The following is a 19514-nucleotide window of genomic DNA, read 5'->3' as shown; positions in this document are numbered from 1 at the left end:
GCCCAGAAGTCATTAAAAGCTTTCCTCATTTGTCCCCATGTCATTCTGTCACAGACATATTTCTAGCCAAGAGAAGACACTAACGAACATTCTGTATAAGTGATTCCCAATGTTCATCAGGCGTAAGTAAGCTAAGCAACAATCCATACTTCTTTCTTCCAAGAACACTTAAAAACAATAAACCCCAGAAACTACAGAACTTGCCAATATTGTCCTTTAGAGACTATGATACAAGATGAAAGCCAAGGTCTTTAAGCAGCTGCAAAAATACACTTTCTTTGCCTAAATATAGAACAAACCTGAGTATTTAAAATTTTTTTAAAATCTCAGCTTTTGTTTATTTCATAAGGAATATCTTGACAGCAACCTTACAGCACTCTCCCTAGTGCTGCCTCATAGCCCTCTTAACCCATGCACCCCAGAGATAAGGCCTGCCCCCCCCCCATTTTTTTTCCTCTTCCTAGTGTTCTGACTCCCATTACACAATCACAAGTCTTTATAATGGCAGTGCCAGTCCCTGCATCCACGTAATTCCTACAGGCACCCTGGGGAAGTAATTTCCAACCAACCTTACAGAGAGGAAAGGCTACCCCCATCTGGTAATCTGGCTCTTTTTAGGTCCATCAGTTCTTCAGTGCCTTGCAGGGGTTTACCAGGAACAAGATGTAAGTGCCTCACACGGAGAATTATCAGCAACCAGCCCTCAGTACCATTGTAAAACACATTACAGCATTTCAAAGCAATGCTACAAGTAGTACAGAAAAGTGCTCTCCTATCATTTTGTACTAAGCTACTGAGGATTAAGTAAAAAGTGCTAAATACTAACATGGTAAAAGGTAATTAACATGCTAGCACACCTATGAGAACTGGTTTTTGCTGAAACCCACAGAAAATAAAGAGAATTGCCCTCCCATTTAAATTGGTGTCATTTTCTCTGGCAACAAACAATGGATAAGAACTGCTCGTGGCAGCTTTTGCAGTCTGCACCTGCGTGATTAGTTTTTAAGGAAAACTTTGGTTTCTTTTTTGATCTGTCTTTTGAAGTATTAGTAGAAAGGTGAGAACAGAAATGAACTAGTCATACTGAAGCTCTGAGCAGGGCAGAATGTATGAGGCCACTTCAAGTACAAGATAAATAGACTGAGCTGGACATCAGCCAGTTCAAATAATTCACAAAACCTGATTGTCTGCCTGCAAAACAAGACCTTTCCTCAGTTCCTCTAGGATATTTTCGGCTTGATTTTTTGCTTTACCTGCTCTTGACATATAAACAGTTCTAAACGCTAGATTCCTTCCTAGATGCTGAAGAAGATTTAATCAGCAACACATATAGTTTGGATAGTTACCTTCATTTTTGTCTTGCTCTCCCATACCTTTCCTACATCTGCCATCCATACCCATTCAACTTCTCTCTTTTTCTCTTCTAAAAGCCTTTTATTCTTCATTGTCTAACCTGATAGAAGGCAACACTGGGGAACAATTTTTACATTTACTCTGTATGCAACCCTTTTCCCCTAAAGCTAAGTTTTTCCGAAAGCAGAATCCAGAGAGCAAGTGTCCCTTGTTAGACCGACTTGGATTCCCTCTGCCAGAAGTAAATAAGTGTTATATTTCATTTACACCTTCAGCTACATTTCATATCCTTACAAAATTGTAGGGAAATTACTACCATTCAAATTTAAGCCAGGATTCAGTTTCAGGACAATTAGTAAAATAACCATTTTAAATGCCTAACATTTCAGGTGAAAGTATTTTGTGGGGAAATCAGTCAGCAAAAATGAGATATCATGGGTTAAAAAAAAAAGGCACACCTGACAAATCAGAAAGCATACCATGAACACATTATCAAGGCTTTCTTCAAAACCTGGAGCTCAATTAGTTAACAACAGAGCTTGTTTAGGTATTCAGAAAAGAAACAACTAAGTGCATCGATCCTTGTAACTAGATACCTATATATCAAACTTCTAAGCACTAACAATACCTAGAAAGCACACTCTGCTTGCTAGAGTGAATACTTCCTGTCAGCTTCCCTATTGCCAATGCATATGAACCACATTTTCATTTCAGATGATTTGGATATTGTAGTTATTTCAAGTCATTTTGAGCAATAATAAAGCAGCATTGCTGCTGAAAGAAGCAATACTATCCCTTCCTTATTTGCAGTCACTTGTACCATCCCCTTCCTTGTGCCGATATGAACATCTGTTATATGTTCAGATAAAAACAATTTTTATCTGAAATTATTTGTTGATACTTTTTCTTCTTCCTGGCACAAGGGATGACAAGCAGACGAAAGACAGGACAGGACTACTACTTTATTTGGCACTGACAGTTTAAAGTGACAGTAAAACTATAGTGTAAGGTAAACCTTGATGACATCATGCCAAAGTAATTACTTAACGTATCACTCCTCAAATGTATTTGTAAGTGTTCATGAGTTTCTTATAAGTGCTTGGATAACAACAGTGAGTACACACATTAGACATTTCTGTGGTAAGCATACCACTGAAATCGTGACCCTGATGAACACAGACTTTTGACAATGTTTTCTGCAGAAGCTGTTACTAAAGTCTTCTAGCTTGACAAAGCCTCTTCTCCTCTTGCAGATCAAAACAAGCAAGAGCCTTCTTGCATGAAGACTTCCTAAATTTTCAAGGCCTCATTTATCTAGTAATTTTCCCTCATTTTTAAAAATTGCCATATATATGGAAAAAAATAAGCTATTCCCAAGATATTCCATGTACATAGCTGTGAAATCTAGGATTTCAGTACCTACAAAATAAATTCTCATAAGAATATAACAAATGTATTTAATATTTTATATCATGCTTTCAGCTTCAATACTTAATACTTTTCCCTTAGAACATTTGTCCTTTGATTACATTCAAGCATTGGAAAAACATGGATGCCCCAGAGCCAAATGAAATCTTAACCTGGATGTTTGGGGGGCGGGGCGGCAGCTGGAAAGAGGTAGGTACAAAGCAGAGCTGCTGTCAGTACTTCTGAAACATGCATGAAACCATGAGGGATGGTAAGATGGTATTGACACTGCAACTTTTTTGTCCCTTTCCTCAGCAAATCCACCCCTTCAATCACACACAGTGCTCCTGACTGAAAGTTCCTATGTACTGCAGTAGAAAACACCTTAACAACCTAGCCACTTCAAAACTTCGGTTGTTCTTATTGTTCCAGCAGAACAGCAACCAATGTAATTCAGAGTCCAATTTCCATTATTATTGAGCCTCTTCCCTTTACATTTCAGTTATATACAAACAGCAAAATCATTATCCTAGAGCAAGCTCCAAGTCCAAATTGTGACATTGTTTAATTTGCATACAAGCTAAACTAAAGACATTTTTATAAAATCCTAATGAGTTCAGAAAGTGGCAACTGATTATAAACTGGAAAATAGTTTAGAGAGCAAATGGCTGTAGCCACTCTCCAATTTGCAGATTTACTACAGACATCTGGTTTCTAAACAAGGGAGCACTCACAAGAAAACTTAACCAAATAGGTCCACTGTTTATCCCCAACATTATTCTAGCTGACAGTGCTATCTAGAAAAAAGAAAAAAAGAAGTATGAAAATGAAAGAGAAATGTAAATCTGAATATACTCCCAATAGATTTTATTGCTACATACTTTTTAAAGACTCAAAAAAGCTACTTTGTAAACTTTCAACTTGGTCATCTGGCTCCCATTTGTACTGACTGCCAAAAATACATAATAAGGAAAAGGAGGGGGGAGGAAGAAATGCATTAGAAATCCAGAAAACTACTGCTTGTAGCTCAGATGAAAACTCTACACCTGGACAGTGTTTACTAAGTTATCTACACAACTGACACAGAACTTTACTCAAAACAAGTATTTATTGTGAAACCAATTTTTCAATAAATTGTCTAACAAGTCACTCAATGAAGCATTTAGACATGAATTGTCTGAAAATCTGAACACACACACACATAAAGTTCTAAAAAGTATTTTTTCTTTCCAGAACCATTCAGACTGAAAAGTTTCCATTTCATACTTAGGTGAAACTTCTCTAAACATATACAACTTGTAACGAAACATTTTATTACTCATAAAATGTGACTAATATAGTATACGTATGTTTTGGCTCTACCTCTGTCTCAGTCAGAAAGCAGCTGCTTTGTCTCTTAGCTAAACCATTACACAAAATGGATAACACATGCCTTGTTATAGACCTCTAGTTGCACAATTATTATTTGATTTACAGAAAAAGCCTTAGCAATTATAAAGAGTAAATCGTCACAAAGCAGAAGGCTACCATTTTAACAAGTAATATCAGAAGTAGGATGAGCTAGACAGACTTAACATTTACAAACGTTATTCAAAGTACAACCCCCCTGCTCCAGGATATTACCTCTTACCCTAGGGAAAGAATGCTGGCAAAGCATTTTTTACCCCATGGAAAGCACTTTTAAGACTGTCAAACTTTGAGAGGGTATTCATTTCAACAATTTGGATGTAATTCATAACTTTAGCCTTTTATCAATCCACTTTAGGTTAACCTATAGATAAGGATATCTGTTTTATGACAATCACAGAAGAACTTTGAATCTGCTAAAACGGTAGGTGGACTTTTTTCCTATATTAACCTAAAGCTTAAATAAAACACTTAATTACAGTAAACAGGAAAAAAATGCAGTGTAAAGATTTATTTTAAAAAGTATTGCATGTGTATTTAAAATGTTTTAAGGATTATGTTTGTAGTCTCCTCCCCCTGCCTGAAAAGTGTACAACCTGTAAAATATTGAGGGGGTGCTATCTTCTCTTGTTTACTTTCAAATGTAAAGACAAAGACAATGAGAGTTTACTGTTACAGAGCATTTAGGTTTGAAAACCATTATTTTGACAACCAGGAAAAACGCATTTGAACCTCTCTTATTTTAATTGGTTCAGCTACATACATGCCAAATGTTTCATAAAATGCTTTACAAAATCCTCTTGCTATTAACAAAAATAACACACTGGGAAACAAGCAAATGCAATTAAGAAAATATTTTCCTTATTAGTTGGAAAATGTTGTTTATTATTTCCCAGTTTCTTTTCCTGTTATGAAAAGTTTTTATAACGCTAGAGTCTAATTAAAGGATATCAAGAGTTAAAAGTTGTTCCATGTTCCTTATGAATTAGAAACCCCTGCCAACTAGTCCTCTAGGCTTTAAATATTGTTTTGACGGATTGCATTTTCATTTCCAGTCACAAAGAAAGTATTCTCCATAGTTAACACACGAGCAGATCTTCACCAGCTCAGTGAAAGCCAGATACATTGTTCCGTGCAAGAATGAAGACTTTGCAGACTACTTTTTTTTTGTTTGTGTTTGTACCTTTGGTAAATTCAGCACCACCTATACAGCAAGAATCACTCCAGTTTTATGAGTATGATACAGATGTTACCATGGGAAGCCTGATCCAACAAGATTATGAAATGCAATCCAAGGATTTACGAAAGGTATTTTATTTATATTATCAGTTTAATATTTTTAACTGCTAAGCATTATATGAATAAGGTGTTACATGCATGTTTGCAAGTTTTATTGAAAAGTCTTATAATAATAGCAAAACATACAATGGTTTCAGACATCGGGAAAGCCACTCAAACTAAAATCACAAAAATACTACCCTTGCTACAGTTTGAGAAACCCACAAAAGATAGTCTTTCACAAATAAAGAGTAAAGCATTATTTTTAACTCTGCTGTAGTTACGTGCCTACTGTTGTAAGAGTTTCAAGAATGTGATATACTAGCTCAAGAGTTTGAGTAATGTTGTATTAACACAGTAAGTTTGTTTAAAAACAAGGATGATATTACTTAGTTGGTTTTTTTTTTTTAGTATCAAAGTAATACTTGAAACAGTACTTTTTATTGGACATAACCTGCCAGCATAAACCACAGTTTCTCTTTTGACTTACCAAACTATCAAATTTTTTGCCTTGGTTTTTCAGGGGTGGGTTGTTTGGGTTTTTTGCAACTCAACAGTTCAGCAGTCCTGAACTACTACAGAATATCCAGTCCTGCAGTAGTCACCTACATTAACACTTTGAGAGTCTTGAAGGTAGCAGTAAAGATTATACCTCACGGCACTCACCAGCACCCCCAAACGATCAATTCTGAACTTTTTGCTGCATGCTCCACATACACGCCTGTTAATTTAAACACTTAAGCAGAAGACAGAAAAACAGAGAGTTAAATGAAGTACAACAGCCTCAGCTGACAGGGACAGTTAAAAACCTCCTACCTCTGCTCAGACTGCCTCTGACAGGACCTAAACGATATACATCAAGAGAATGAGATACAACATTGACCAGGCAGATGGAAGAAAAACTAACAGTGATTGCCCAAAAACTAGTTGCCAAGGAAAATACCACATATCCAAACAAAGCAGGAACAACCAAGTATTAATAAATTCAAGGAAGTTTTCATTAACTGTACTTGTTACAATAATTTAGCATGATAAACAAGAAAAAAAAGACAACAGCAAAAGTTAATTAGTATAAGTAAAAATTTGCAGCACATGTATAGAAAAATTACTTCTGTATACCTTTTTAATATTTTCCCAATTCTACTTATATTATAGCTTTCCACTGTTAGACTAAAAATAGCAGCTACATATTTACAGTCAAAAACGTCTAAGATATTTTTAAATCTGACATCTGCCACAGTGATGAAGTAACACATTTTCATAAACCTGTAAACCTGTGAAAAAGAGATCATTTAAATAACTCTTAACTAATAGGTGGCTATCCACTCACAACTGAGTAAGTTTTAAAAAAATACTAAAAGTGTTAACTTTAACTAGTTAGGCACAGCATCAGATGACATTCATTACTAAAATCATTCTAATGAGAATATGCTGTTTCAGTAAAAAGAACAATAAGGATTATACCTACAAGGAAATGGTGCCAACAGATGTGCCACAGACTAATCAAAGTCTCTACTGGCAGTGCTATAAACTAGAGGTCTTCCGAAGGCCAACAGTTCTGCTTAGGATAATTCTAGGAATGCAGTCGGTCATTATTTCCATCAGGTCAGTTCTCCAATGACATGTTTTCATTGCAAAATAATAAATTAGTTCCTTATGTGCAACAAATACATCTATACAAGTTCCAGTGTTCCCAGTTTAAGCCATGGGATGCACAAACAAACTTTCTATTCATTTATTGCAAGTTCTAACTCCCAGAATATTTCAAGTGTTAACTGTAACTGAAATACATGCCAACAATTTCCTCAAACATGCCCAGTCAGAAATCTATCTTGCATGACAAATTTAACTCCTTACTGTGCACTTGAACACACATTTAGAAAAAGGATTTTGTGTTAACGATCAACAAAACAAAGTGAACTTCAGTCTACCACTAAGGAAAAGGTTAGCCAAGCAAAATGTATTACAATGATTATTATTTGAAACCACAGCCTCCTGAGTCTTGAATAAAATATTAGAAGTTTAAAAACATGAAATCTTAATTTCCACAACAGAACCATCCAATTAGACATTGTCTCGTATCTGGAGTAATTAATTCCATTTAATATAAACTATCAGCTTTATAGACCTTTGTATGCTATAAAGATGAATCAATTACTTTGCAGAAGTTTTAAGATGGTTAAAGTATTTAGATGTAAAATGTTAATGTGGTTTTGTATGGGTAATTCATGTCTGTGGAGTAAAGTGCAATAGGCAGGTGGAATTTAAGTATGTAAGTAGGCCAATATTCCTTCAGTGCACTCCCTACATATGTAATTAATGAACTTCCTGTGGTTATAATCCAAACAATGTTCTGCACTGATACTCCACAGCTAGGAGTTTTTATAGCTGACCAGGAAATACTTCCAATATATTGGTTATTTATATATTTTTTTTTTTTTGGGGGGGGGGGGGGGGGAAATATGTTGTTTAATTTTGTGGATTTAATGGTATTCTGAAAATAATCAGTTTTAATTTTTGTTGACATTTGCTACTTGCAGAAATTAGTTGTACACTGTATTCTGCAAATGCATAGTCTTTCATAGATCACATCTCAAGTAGGGTACTGTACTAGAAATCTACACCTGGTACAGATATGCTGTGTCAGCAAACATGTTTTTCATGCAAGCATATTAAAAGTGTCCCTTATGAGACAAATAAATACAACAATAGAAGTGCAGTTGTTCTATTTTAAGTCCATGTACACAGAAGTCTCTACTGGCATGGATACCTCAGTCAAGGACCATGCCTTCACATACCTAATCGACATATCTATGCAAGCTAAACACTTGCAGAAACCTTCTGTGAGATTTGCTGCTTGAGTCTAACTGTTCAGCTCATACCTCCCAGCTTCTCTACACCCAACACTGCAAAAGCTCTTGCCTTACACAGAAGTTTCATGCTGCAACTGCTAAACTGTTGCCAGCATTCTAACTTGGGTATATAAGTCTTACTAGAGCAAACGAACGTATCCCAAACAAGAGAGCCATAGCCTGGATAGACAGATGCAGGGAAGAGCCAAGGGATGGATGATTCACAGGCTAAAAAGGGGTCAAAATGACAGAGGCTAGCCAAGATATTTGTATCTCAGGCTTTATGTCAAGCTTGAGGGTTTTACTTTGCGGAATACAAAAATTCCCACAGTAAAGTATATACAAGCAACCAAATACTAAATAAAACAAAGTTAGTATCAAAAGTAACTTGACAGATAGCGTTACTTTCACACTGCTCTTGTGGAAGAACTATCTATCTGTGTGCTACATGCCTGAATGGGGGGGGGGGGGGGGGAAGAATTTAAAAAATAAAATAAAATTGATTTACTTGTGAGCACTCGCAGTGTATAAGAAGCTCTCTTCAACAGGGGACCACACTCCTGCCAGGTCCTGATCCTTAAGCACATTTAAAGAAAAACATCTTCCACACCCGATAATGTACTTTTCTCCATGTGTTTTCAATAGCCACACAGACCAAAAAGCATATTGTCTTACTCTGTCCTACAAATATTCCCCATCAAAAAAGACAACAAATTATGCTAGCCAAGAACAATTGCCACAGTCATCATAAAAAAACCCCTTAACTTTAATACATGCAAATCATAGTATAACCCACTGTACGTATACTATAATTCTAGAAATAGTATGTAATTCTCTAAAATTCCTACGGTGTTCAATGAAAACTCGACTACCATTTTCTGCATCACAAAAGGCTCTTTCTGTTAGCAGCCCAGGTCTTAAAAGAGACTTAAGTGCAGTTAATGGAAATGAATTGCTAAATTTCAGCCAATACCTAAAAGGAACATGTTTATAAACTAAGTTGTCCTGCAATTGAAAAGATGCAATGACCATCTCAACAGGGAATTCTGAATAACTTTAAATGCAAGAAAATGTTATTTTACTGAGATTATTTGGGTAAAACAAAAAAAACACAACTTATATTCACAAGAATCCTATCAAATTTTGCATGACGTGCCAAATCTTCTGTCTTCAGAACTCCAGGTTTTTGTAGACACCCATCTTACATATTCCTACCCCACCACACAGTCTATATTCTCTCTCTATTTTTATTTTGTGTCTACTGTTCCTACAGAACTTTACTTTTCTAAAGAACAATAGCAGCACCACCTTCCCTTCTTGCCTTTCAAAGTGAATAGCTAATGTACAAAAGGGGTAATACATACTCATACGCTGGATGACTGATGTGATTTTAAAAATTAAATGTCATAAGGAACTATGTTGTAGGAGGTTCATTTTTAAAAGACATGCTATTTCAGATCCTTGTAATATTCTGTGGGTTTTTTGTTTGTTGTTTGTTTTTTTAAAATAACATTTGCTCTTACACAAAGGATGGAACAAATGTTTCTCTTGACACTTCCCTAAGACTGCAAGGGGATGACAGTGAACGCAATGTACCACCAACAAAGGATACAAGTAAGTTAATTGATATGAATACTGTAACATTTAAGCTCTCCAAAAGAACATATTTCAATATGAAAATTTAATATACCAAGGATGACAAGGGATATAGAATTAATCTTTTCATTTATCAATATCTTTCATATCTCCTGTGGAAAGTCTTCTAACTTGTGATGGAGCAGGCTGAAAAAATTTAAAGGATCCTCAGGTAAACTCCTAATACACAAAGCACAGCTTTTAAGAATCTCTATAGACTTACCCAGTCATATTTGCTGTAGAGATGTACCCAAATGAAATAAGTTAGGCAAGACAACCAAGAAAAACAAAATACACACACTAATGAGTTCCACAGTAATGATGGAACATGATGTATTTAAATTACTTAAATAGATTTCTTCAAAGGACTGGCTATTCTTACAGTTTACATCTGATAATCAGGAAGGTCAATGGTTCAAATACATCAGGAACATTTTTCACTAGCCTAAGTTTCCTACAGGGTCTGAGGTATATTGTCCAGATTTCTCCTAACGAGTCACAATGATTTCTAAACTTGAAAGGAACAAAGTTTTTGTCTGCCGAACAGAGCATTGAAAGAAGACGACACACATATTTCAGGTGTATCTGTGATCTAAACTTCCAAAAATAACTGATGATTCAGCAAGACCACTGGAGTGTCAATCTCTACCGAAGGTTTAATCAAGGCTAGTTATTGCCAAATAGCATCTGTCAACAAGCCCCCATTAAAAGCATAACAAATCTGTAAGAACACCAGAGCTTCTAGTCACAGACAAGCAGAAAAACTGTTGCCTTTTAAATAGTGACAACATTGTTTCACAATCATTTTCCATTTCCTACACTCTAGCATATGACAAACAAGACACTAAATCAAAAGAGGCAAATGGGGCAGGGCAGAACTGTAAAGTCTTACAAATGGTAATACTCACAAAGCTAAAGCTCAAAACCTCAATTCTATTCTATACAGTACCTCTGTAAGAAAAAAAGAATTACTCTATACATACTGGGTTGGCTTCCCAGTATTGACTGGCTACTTCTGTAACTCTTCACTGGTTGCAGAAGATCCTATTTTACTGCATAGTGATAACAAACTACCTAGCAGTATGAGACTACTCTCTACTGCAAACAGACCAATTTGGAAGCTAACCAAAAATTCACAATATAGAAAACACACTAGATCAGACAGCAGTGATGACTAAACTGGATTGAAAGCCATATTCATTGTATGTATTTTAATATTGCTGTCATACAGGATTAATGCAAAGCAGAAATTACTAATACTCTACTAGTGTCTATGAGGAATGGGACAAGCCATAATGGGCTTAAACTGCATTAAAGAAGGTACAGAGTTTCTCTCACTACTTAAAATAACAGCTATAAAAAAATGGAACAGATAGCCTAAATTACTTATATAATCATCATTGCTGGAGTTTTTATAACAAGGATTAGACAAAATAGTAGCTAGGAGTAACACAGAGTATACATGACCCTGCCAGAAATGCTCCAATGCAATGTGTGCACTACCAGATGTTTCTCCTGCGTGGATTTCTCTTTTCAAAAGAATGGCTCTAAAGATGACATTTAACATGGCCACAGAGTTGCAGCTGTCATATTCACAATACTCTAAGCCAATTAAAGAACGAAGCTGAATTAAGATCGATTAATAGCATTTCAAGACATGCTCAGATAAGAACAGAGAATATACACAGGAAAATTATGCATAATAGAAAGAATACAAAACAAAAAAGTTCAGAATTTTACATCTTTTCAGAACTTGCTGGCAATAGATTTTTCTAAAAAAATCTAATGATGGGAAATCTTACAAGATACTAGAGAAAATTCTATTTTGAATGTTCAAGCTTAAGTTAGTTGAATAACTTTTAACTGTCTACTCAAAATAATCTGCTTTCAGATTTACCTACTTGTCTGCTCTGTGTGTGTTTAAGCGGATCAGTGTACTGCGAGGAAATAGACATCGAAGCTGTACCCCCACTGCCAAAGGAAACAGCATATCTTTATGCACGATTTAACAAAATAAAAAGGATAGCAGTCTCAGATTTTGCTGACATTAGTAAGTAATGTTCAAATCTTAATTTCTGTTTATCTGATAATATATTTGAAGTTGTTGTCCCTTAATAGTATGCCAAGATTACCAAAGTAAGATAGATTTTACGCTTTGCTAGATTTCATTATGTGTATTACTTATTTAAATCAATGCTTGTATTACAACAGGAACTATGAAGGCAATATGGAAACCCATTTTGGCTCATGTATCCATCTTAATATTCCCACACAATCAGAGAAAGAGCAGATCGCTAAAAATAAAATTTAACTCTGCATCCCATCCAGTCTTAAATGACCAAGTATTATTTTTCCTTCAAATGCTCCAGGGACATGTCTCCCAGCTATCTTACTCTACAACATGACAAATTCTATGAACATCTGAAATCATGTTGTCTCTAAGGAAAAAAAAGGAAGGATTCAGAATATTTTCGTTATTATTATTTTTTAAAATTTAAGACCATGAGGAAATCCAAATGTGGATTTTATTCCTATTTTAATAGTATTTATATTTGTAGATCACAATTAGGATAGTGCAGCCAACAGTGTAACATTCAACATATACAACCATACATATTTCACAAGCCATGTAACTATAAATTCAGTATTTAAATTTTCATTTCTTTTGTATGAAGCTACCTTGAGAAGAATTGATTTTAGTGGAAATAGGATAGAAGAAATAGAAGATGGAGCCTTTTCAAAGCTTCTGTTATTGGAAGAACTTTCTCTTGCTGAAAACCGACTTATAAAACTTCCTGTTCTACCTCCCAAACTAACAACATTTAATGCAAATCAAAATAGAATCAAGAGCAGAGGAATCAAAGCAAATGCTTTCAAGGTAAGTAAAAGACAATAATTTAAATAACCAAAGCAAATAAAACTGGTAACCAGACTATCCAGGATACCACCAAATGAATTCTTCTGTATTTTTGTAATCTAATAAACAAACTGGGATGAAGAAGCTTTCCAGCTTTTGTTTTGGTTTTAAGGCACTTTGGAATAATAGCCCTTTGCACACTCACTCTCTCATGTCGGTCATATAAAAAAAAATTTCTATGAAATATGTTACCTACTTCCGTTCTCTCTTACATGCAAAGAAAAACTTGATTCAAAATTGATGGCTCAAATACAGTTCTGAGGATCACATAAGTACTAATAAACAAGGATATAGCTTTAGAGTGGTCTCAAGTTTTATAACAAATAAGCTGGCACTGAAATTTCCAAAACATAGAAGGCCTGTTACTGAAACTCGTAAGAGTTTCTTGATACAACAGAATTAAACATTCACAGCAAAAGAATGTTTCATGTTAGACCACTTTACAGGCTTTCTATGAGATCAGAAAAAAAATACTGATGTCTTGTAAAAGGCACAAGTTACTTAACCTCAAGTAAGTAATATCAGCATTAATAATCTCTCTTTCTTTCTATTAGAAGCTGACAAATTTGGCCTACCTCTATTTAGGACATAACGCACTGGAATCTGTTCCCCTTAACTTACCGGAAAGTCTGCGTATTCTTCACCTTCAGGTATTTTTGAAGTAATTCCTTAACATTCTGTTACTAAGAGCCTCATTAGTTACATACTTCAAAACAAACCCACTGTCTTTTAAAACAGTTCAGACTGCAGTTGTGGTACAGTTGTCTAATGCACCTCCAAATAAAACAATTTACCTCTAATCTGTATGGCCACAACCATTTGGTGTTCAGAAGTTTTTTGTAAGCTAGTTACTGTGCAAGAATTTCTCATTAGTTTCTGTATATCAAGGATAGGAAGTGGCAAAAATATCAATAATCTTTTAATCAACAATACATTTCAAACGCCAATAACCACCTCAAACTGCTTATCAGCTCATTGATTGGTTTGAAGAGACTTGATTCCTACATATCTACAGTATACACAAATCAATCCCAATTACAAAAAAATGGGAGGGTAAAGGAATAAAATTGAAGTTTGAAAATTCTTCAACATATATTGGTGTGTGTATATATATGTGTGTGTGTTTATTTATTTATAAAAAATTGTTTTGTTTTGCAGTACAACAATATTACTACAATCACCGATGACACATTCTGCAAATCTAATAACACACGTTACATCCGCACACGTATGGATGAGATAAGGATGGAAGGCAATCCGATCCTCTTGGCAAAGCATGTTAATGCTTTTTCCTGCTTGAGAACACTGCCTGTAGGAACATACTACTAGCCACCACTTACGTAATTATACATGCCAAAATTTAAACATGGTAACAGATCATTCTTTTTCCTCTGTTTACATGTTTCTATCCTCTCCCTTACTAATGCCATTTTCCCTGCATACCCAGAACCTTTTACTATGTTGAAATGTGGTTCTCCTCTGAAATAACTATTTCAACACAGCCACTTTATTTAGTAGTTACAATGTCGCCCATGCTTTCAGAATCTTTTCTGTTAATGAAAGTGTAAAGTGTAAAAATACATATACACACACACTTATCTTCTCATTTTTTATTTCACCACATATTCTTTACGTGTAGGTGAAAATCACACAAGTAACTGCTTGTTCACATTCTTCACCAGTACCCAGAATAATCACTACATTTTACTTTCAAATAAATGCAAAACATTCTTTGAGCAAGCTACAGAGGAAAAATACATCTTAATTCCAATCCCATTTTTTTAACCTGAAATGAAACTTTTCCAGCTGACCTTCAAAAGTGCATTGGATGAAGTTGCATACAAAAGGAAAGTTATGTTTAGAAATAGAACTTCTCAAAGTTTAACTGCATTAAATCTTCCTTAAAAACTTCATTTGTGGAAAATGAGAATAATTCCTATTTAGGCTTACCGTACAAAGCAACATAGCAAGTGGAACTTCTCAAAGATGTGTTAAATCTCCTTCTGCTATAGCTATCAAAATAATCTAAGAGTGTGTGTGTATATATTATATATCTATTTTATTTTTACACAAGTTATTTTTAATTGAAATATATGAATTTTACTCAGCTGTACTCAAAAGAGTTATTTTTGCAACACCAGGTTCTCATTTTAATACAATGGTCAATGTACAGCATAATATGACTCCAAGTATCTTTGCTATTAACAGATGATGTAGACCAAGCCTTGTTCCACTGATTTTTCTTGACAAGGAAATGTGTGACAATATAATTAACAGCAAAGCTGAATTAATGTTTTTACCTGTAAATAAGTAAGATTTCAGCTAGATGTCAGTGCAAAGATGATGTACCCTTGTACAACAATACTTTCGCTCATTAGGGAAAAATCAAATCAGATCTTTAAATTAAAAAGAAAAGTTGAGTCTATCATTAATCTAAAAATAGTGTTAACTTCAAGCAAATTAAACTGGCATCATTTCACTCAACTACTTTAAGCCATGCAGCATATTAGCAACACAAATTGATGTGTGCAGCCCTCAACAGTCAGTTCACCTAAAACTAGACATAACTGATACAGGACACAATGTTTTTAATTACACAACTATACATTTCTGACATTTCATTTTCAGTTTCTCCCCTGGAATACCTACTGCTGGCGTAAAGTCTTCAGATAAATGAATGCCAAAAGTATGCTAGTTACCATTACCAGATCGACTTCATACTAATTTTGAAGCTAGTATAGATTCCTAATTTGTAGAAATAGTTAAGTATCAAATGCATGATGATGTATCACTACAACTAGAATACCGATTTTACAAGATATTTTGTATTAGTTTTATTTATCTTATTTAGCTAAGCCTTGATTTGTTAGTGCTTGTGCTATGGGGAATTAAGTGCACACTTAATTCTGAACATACTGATGCTCTGCCACTAAGAGTGTTGAGACCCAACTGACTTTCAGTCACTTTTTAAGTAACTACGTCAAGCATCAGCTGTGGGCTCATCTTTCTGGAAAGAGGATGCAGTTCTGAAATTCAGGACAAAAATATTTTTGCCCTGAACCCATTACCCAAGAAGGACATAGCAATCCCCAATATTTTCCATTTTAAGTGATTTGGTATAACAAGAAAGAAATTCCATTGTCTAATACAACTGAGAAAAAACCAAGCCCAACAGTGAGAATAATACTTGGTTTTCATTTTCTCGTATAAGTCATAAAACTTTGATGTTTCCAGGTTTTTAGCAAAAGGTAAAAAATAACCCCAAAGCATGTAAAAATACATTCCAACTTCAAGCCAAATTTATACTAGGAAAAGATAAAAGCCACCAACTTTCTCAAGCCTCTTTTGACAAATGCCTAAGATGGAGAAAACACAGCTGGAAGTGTAAGCGTAGTAACGTTACATAAGCAGCGGCTTCTGATCTTATTCTCATCACAAATCATTATTAGTAAATAAAGCTCTTTCCAGTATTAATAGGATCAGTAAATATCACCAACACTCTTCCTATGAAAACAATTATGCGTATACACAAATATATGCACATTTATGTAATACATACATACATGTAAACATTCTAAGACCTAACCACTACCACATTATAAATTTTACGTTAAAATGTTGTACATATTTTTGAAAAAGTACTAAATATCAACAGTAACACTAATTAATGCTCTTAATATTTTGTAAGCAAACCAAAGTAGACAACTTGTACCTTCTGAACGCCTCATGCAGGCAATAATTTACTCTGATATGTTTTAATTTACTTCCTTGTTTATAGCAAATTAATCCATCAAAACATTAAGTGAGAAGGGCTTCAGCATGCAGGATATATTGCCTTCTATTTGTGTGACCAGTACTAACATCAAGCTGAATGTACACCATTCTATTTTTTTTCCTATCATTCATCTCTGTTCTGTATTTCCAATAAAACTTGAATTTCTTTTCTTGTTTATCAATATGCACTTCGACAATCTGCTCTTCCAGCAATGCCAACATGCTTCAGTTGTTTAGCCTCATAGCAGACTAAAGGTGCACCTAAATCAGAAAATTATTTGCAGTTGTAAATCCATTTTGCAGAGATAATATTTATTTTGGCAATACAGTAAGACCTGCCTTACAAGTAATGCCATACAAAACACTTGTGGGACATTTTGCTCACCTCTTCAAAAATCTATTTAAAGCACTACCTTGCAGATTTTTTCAGTAGAATAGAGGAGCAGCAGCAGAAGGTAGTAACGGTACGCTCAACTCTTGATTTTGTGTGTGTGTGAAGCATGCAAGTTGTAGACTAACCTGTTTCAGTAAAATGCCGCAACTGCCGAAGCACAATGTCAGGGAGTATATAATGCAGAGCACAAAATGCTTACAGCTGAACATTGCTCTACTCACACCAACCTAAATCTGCCCCTGCTTTCTTGGAAAGCCTTCTTACAGTCAAATCAATGTGTATTTTAAATTGCATTTTTTGCATAATCCAAGTTATCCATCCCACCATTACTCTTGTTAACTGGGAAAACTCTCACTACAAAACTGCTATTTGTGACAGTCAACTTTTTAGAGATACAGTGCTGTCCAGCTTTGCTTGAAACTTGCAATTGTCATTCATCTCAAACATTCATTATTATTTGAAGTATTCAATCACTTCTACATTATTCCTTTCAAGTACCAAAACAAACAGAAAAGAAAAAATAATCTACCTTTCCCTGTTCTTACACTACCCTGTAAGAAAACCATTAGAAGCACTGTCTATTTCTACTTAACAGCCTCGGTAATTTTCTTTTAAATAACAAAATATTAGAAAAACTATAAACCCAAAACCCCACCCCAAATAGTCTTCTCTCCAATACTGTGCATGGTTACTTGCCTATATACTTGAAGTCTAGCAAGCAGGTAGGAAAAAAAAAAATATACAAAGATTACAGACTCATTTTTTAATGCTGTCCGTGTGTGAATATTAACAGGATAAAACTCTTCAGTTGTTTTTATGCATATGTTAAAAGCATACTTCTACTTGCTTTCACACAAATTACTACAGAATATTAAGCTACAAATATACATTCTCCTCAACAATCTGGTTATTTGAATTGTCAGATTTCATCTTTGAACGCTTTATTAATTGAACACTTTAATTAATTCCCTTAAACCTCAGAAAGTATTCTTTTTCTAAATGAAATCATTACTAACGCTAGCAGAAATAAGAAGGCCTAAAAAACTCTTCCTAAGCACATAGTGAATCATACGTGACAAATATTCTCCCAAATTGGTTTGCCTTTCTCAACAGCATCTTTGTCCATGGAAAGAAAAATACCTTTAGAAAGGATATTTGTAATATCAACAAACTTGTAATATATGTCTTCAGTGAACTTATTTTCACACATCTTTTAGCAATAAATATATCCCTTCGTTGTTTATACTCAATGTCTCAACAAATACTTTTTAAAACTGCACACAAAAGATACACACAACAATTTTAAAATAATCTCCAGAACTACCTCCTTTCTATTTTTTCATTTTTGTACTGAATTTTAAAATGAGAAATATTTACAACAGTTCACTGAATCACTGTCCCAGAAATCACAGTGACTGCTGTCATGAGGCTGATCTAAGGATCAGAAAGCATCAAGTGAAGTTGGAAAAAAAAAAACAATCAAAAAACCCTACACCACAAAGCCATAAAGCCCTTGGTGCTCTACCTTCTTTATGGAAGGATTAAAGAAAAGTCCTTATACAACAACCAGCAGGATTAAACAACATCAGTTTATTACTCAGCTGAGGACAGGTTTTGATTTTTTTTTTTTTAACATTATCAGAAATTAGCACTTTTTCTTTAATCTGGTTGATTTGATAATAGAAATTGATTAAGCTAGCACAGAACTCAGAAAGGCCTAAAAGTTTCAAAAAGTAGGAAACAAAACAGTTCCCACTTCATACTACAGCTGAAAAGCAAAGATGGTGCCAACTTTAATGACAGTAAATGCTTGAGCTAAATAAAACTAAACTAAAAAACCCACACACAATTAAGCAGCTAAACATCTTCCTCCAACATTAAGCATCATATAAGACATTCTGTGTCTGTAAGACTGCAGTATTTTTACTCCAAGGATTAGTTGTTTATCTTAAAGCCAGTACAAAGACAAAGCAAACAAGCCAAATAATGGTAATTTAAAAGTTCAAATACTATGTTCCAGTTAAGAGTGAGAACAGTTTGTTTCCCATTCAAGTAAAACACTTCAGAACTGAAAGTGCTGTCGCCCAAACACATGCTGCCACATTTTCGAGAGACAGATCCAGTCCTTCAGAACTAACATTTAAATGCCAAAGACTACAAATGTTATTTTCCTTTAATTTCTTCTTTTACCCTTTTTTTTTCCAAAATGAAATGTAATACAGATGAAAAACTGTCTTACTGCCCCACAGAAAGGCACAGATTTTCTTATTTCCCCCCATGTAAGAGGAACACAGCAATAGCATGGTAAAAATCAAGACAAATACCAAGCAAGGGCATTGCCCCTTGAACACAACACAAAAATCTTTAGCTAATACTCTCTTCTCCACAACATAAAAAATTAGGATTCCCATACCTCACTAAAGAGTGCTAGTTTGACCTTCATTTCTCTGTCTTAATGAACCACTTAAATATCTAAATATAGTACTGATATATAAAG

The 19514-nt window shown here is 34.6% G+C and overlaps 2 protein-coding genes across 4 annotated transcripts in view; one reads left to right on the top strand and one right to left on the bottom strand.

Moving 5' to 3' along the window:
* Positions 1-19514, bottom strand: part of LOC115333254 (centromere protein P) — a 166212-nt gene that overhangs the window by 128256 nt on the left and 18442 nt on the right. The gene's annotated exons all lie outside the window — the stretch shown is intronic.
* OGN (osteoglycin) lies at positions 4341-19408 on the top strand. The gene is made up of 7 exons (XM_029995948.1): positions 4341-4591; positions 5223-5475; positions 9827-9911; positions 11824-11982; positions 12608-12810; positions 13404-13499; positions 14008-19408. The coding sequence occupies exons 2-7, from the start codon at positions 5308-5310 to the stop codon at positions 14176-14178; spliced, it is 882 nt and encodes a 293-aa protein (XP_029851808.1). The 5' UTR covers positions 4341-4591; positions 5223-5307; the 3' UTR covers positions 14179-19408.

Source organism: Aquila chrysaetos, chromosome 20 (assembly GCF_900496995.4).
Source record: "Aquila chrysaetos chrysaetos chromosome 20, bAquChr1.4, whole genome shotgun sequence".
Lineage (NCBI taxonomy): Eukaryota > Metazoa > Chordata > Aves > Accipitriformes > Accipitridae > Aquila > Aquila chrysaetos.
This window is presented reverse-complemented; position numbering and strand designations above follow the sequence as displayed.